The sequence below is a fragment of the Cryptotermes secundus genome, unplaced genomic scaffold, assembly GCF_002891405.2.
Source record: "Cryptotermes secundus unplaced genomic scaffold, Csec_1.0 scaffold1053, whole genome shotgun sequence".
Taxonomy (NCBI): Eukaryota; Metazoa; Arthropoda; class Insecta; order Blattodea; family Kalotermitidae; genus Cryptotermes; species Cryptotermes secundus.
The window spans coordinates 556,275-559,154 of record NW_019735475.1 but is presented as its reverse complement, the minus strand read 5'-3'; the positions used below and the strand labels follow the sequence as shown (position 1 = coordinate 559,154).

Sequence of the window (2,880 nt, the reverse complement as noted above, 5' to 3'; positions counted from 1 at the left end):
AGTTCTAGTGTGGCTACCGCAGAGTTGTACTGAGTCAGTCAGCGAGTCCTGGACCTATCGTCGAGTTAGCCAGCAACCAGTCAGTTGTATTGTGGCATTTGGAGTGTACTATTTGTGATACTGCAGATAGCAGTAATCGTCAGATTGTAATTTGGGTGATTGTAAGAGCGAGTGTGAAATAAAATTCGCTGCATCGAGTACATCGAGAATTTATTTGTCGCGATATACGCCCGATACGCGACAATATGTATACTACATGTTCCAACTCTAAATGGTCATCACATGATGTACACAAACCAACCAACTATACAAAGACTGTAGGCAAAAATCTATTACACCACAAAAACATGTTAAAATGTGAATAAAGTAGCAAGAAATGATTGGATTGGATTAATTTTATTTTCTGAGAACATGAGTATAAAAAAAGGGGCGGGGGGTAAACCTATCCCCGTAACAGGCCATGAAGGCCCATATGGTTGTGAGACATCAAGGCTCACACATTTTCTCTAGATAACTGGCTCACAGATGGCGGTGAGGCTGTCCTTTAGCCACCAGGTACTCATTTCTGTTAGAGGCTTAGTTGACCCCAGGGCCATAGTGCAGCTGGAAGAATTAGGTCAATTGAAAAAAAATCCACCTCATTGGGACTCAAACCCATGACCTTCCAGCTTGTAGCATAGTGCTTCAACTAACTATGTTACTGCAGAAATAAAAAATAAAAATATTTCTTAATGTTAGTTGTGTGACAGTTAATATCATTACTTAAAGAGGAGAAACAAGTTCAAATTCAATCATCATCTTGTGTTGGCTTGGGCTGCTGTTGAGAAATATCTTCAATTAACTCCAATACTTGACCCACTGGCTCAGGACGGCCATCTTCCCCAATTCGGCATGGTTGTACAACACCATCTCTGTTTAAAAAACAAATAATAATAATTAATACCAGCAAAATAACATAAACTGTGATATCCACAAGTATCATGTATGGGTACATTGTAATGATTTTAATAGTATCAGAAACATGCCATGTTTTTAGTGGGGGGGGGACAGCAATTTTGGAAATTTACACACTCCATCACCACTCTCACTTGTCTGTCATGACAACCATAAGGTTTACTGGTGATAAACGTATTCCATCTTTCTCTACGACCTTTGTTCCAAACACTTCACACTCTAATATTTAGTGAGCTATTGAGCTATACGTGAATGTAGCTCGAGACGCACACAGGTACATATGAGAGTCTTCACGTAGTGTTTGTTGTTATTGTTCAACTTCAGCCAAAACTGGAAAGGGTTAACAAATATTCATGAAACTCCTCAATATTATATTATATGAAAATCTGTTCACTGACAAAATTCTCTCCAGACAGTTGCATCGCTTGATGAATATAATTTTTTCTAATCAGACGATGGAAGGTGTACGTGTGAAATTAAATCTAGGATTGCCATGGCAAAAGCTGCATTTAGCAAGAAGAAGAATCTTTTTACCAGCAAACTGGACTTAAATTTGAGAAACTAGTGAAATGCTACGTTTGGAGCATCGCTTTGTATGGGGCTGAAACTTGGACCCTTAGGGCAGTAGATCAGAAACACCTGGAAAGCTTCGAAATGTGGTGTTGGAGAAGGATGGAGAAGATCGGTTGGACCGATTATGTGAGAAATGAAGAAGTGTTATTTAGAGTCAGTGAGCAGAGGAATATCCTGCACGAAATAAGAAAATGGAAGGCTAATTGGATTGGTCATATCTTATGCGGTAACTGCCTTCTAAAAGAAGTTATTGAAGGAAAGATAGAGGGGCGGATAGAAGTGACCAGAAGACAAGGAAGAAGACGTAAGATGCTGGATGACCTTGGGGACAGAAGAGGATATTTTCATTTGAAGGAGAAAGCTCTAGATCGCATCAAGTGGAGGAACTGTTTTGGAAGAGACTGTGGACCTGTTGTCTTGACAGATTACAGATGAATGAATGAATGAATGTTTAATATCCCGTTATCTAAGCAGCTCTTTCCAGAACTTTTCAAGTAATGTATTTTTAATAACACTTGTTTCTGAAATTTTATGACTGAAATTCCTATGGGGTTTTATACTAGTTATCATAATACCTCCTTAGAAAGAAATTAAGAACAAAATAACACACTGTGGCTCCATTATATGGCATGATTTTTTCTTATGACTTCAAAAGTTCAGTTTATTCTCATAATGACAAAACTCACCTGGCAAGTTGATCCAGCTTCTTGACCAGCTCCAGTGCTTCATACTCCTTCTGCTCCTCTGACATGGATGCCATGGGGTTTGGGTGAGGCTTCTCGTAACAACCCGTCATAATGTTGATCCTATTTTTGTAAGTTTCAAACAGAAATTGTAACAGAAGAATTTTATGGCATATTTAAAATTTTAAAAAACCTTAATTTCATCAGCCTTTACACTTTTATGAATAGTTTACATCAAAAATATTGCACATCACAAATCAAACTCTCATTTCTCATCCAAAAGAACCACAGGAACACCATCAAGTGTGTGTGTACTGGATGTAAGTTAGCATAGAAAGATATCCACTGACAAAATACTTTGGGAATCCCCAATTAACTGTATCTTAGTAGTAAATCAGCTGACCTCAGAAGGGTATCCAAATGGGCAAAAGTGTAAGTTCATGTGGAAAATGTCAACAATCCATGTTTTTAGGGCAGAATTTTGTCTTTCACGGTCAAAGTGTGGATAGATGAGACCAGCAGATTAATATTCCATTATCTTTTTTTTTATTTACATAATATCAGCAATCAGAATTATGTCTGATTCTATAAGCTAATTTGCCGTAGTACTCTTCGTGACGTGGAGAGGGCTTATCCATAATAAGTTCTCGTTACCCCTCTCTCAGGTCGG

General features: G+C 38.1%; 1 protein-coding gene across 3 annotated transcripts in view; it reads right to left on the bottom strand.

Moving 5' to 3' along the window:
* Positions 1-2,880, bottom strand: part of LOC111869444 (synembryn-A) — a 28,891-nt gene that overhangs the window by 7,899 nt on the left and 18,112 nt on the right. For all 3 annotated transcript variants that reach the window (XR_002843664.2, XM_023860987.2, XM_023860986.2), the window contains exons 9-10: positions 2,214-2,333; positions 763-911 (exon numbers count right to left, since the gene is read on the bottom strand). Coding sequence is in view for 2 of the 3 variants with exons in the window: in XM_023860987.2 (XP_023716755.1) it covers positions 788-911; positions 2,214-2,333 (244 nt within the window). In the remaining variant the exon portion in view is untranslated. The remainder of the gene's footprint in view (positions 1-762; positions 912-2,213; positions 2,334-2,880) is intronic.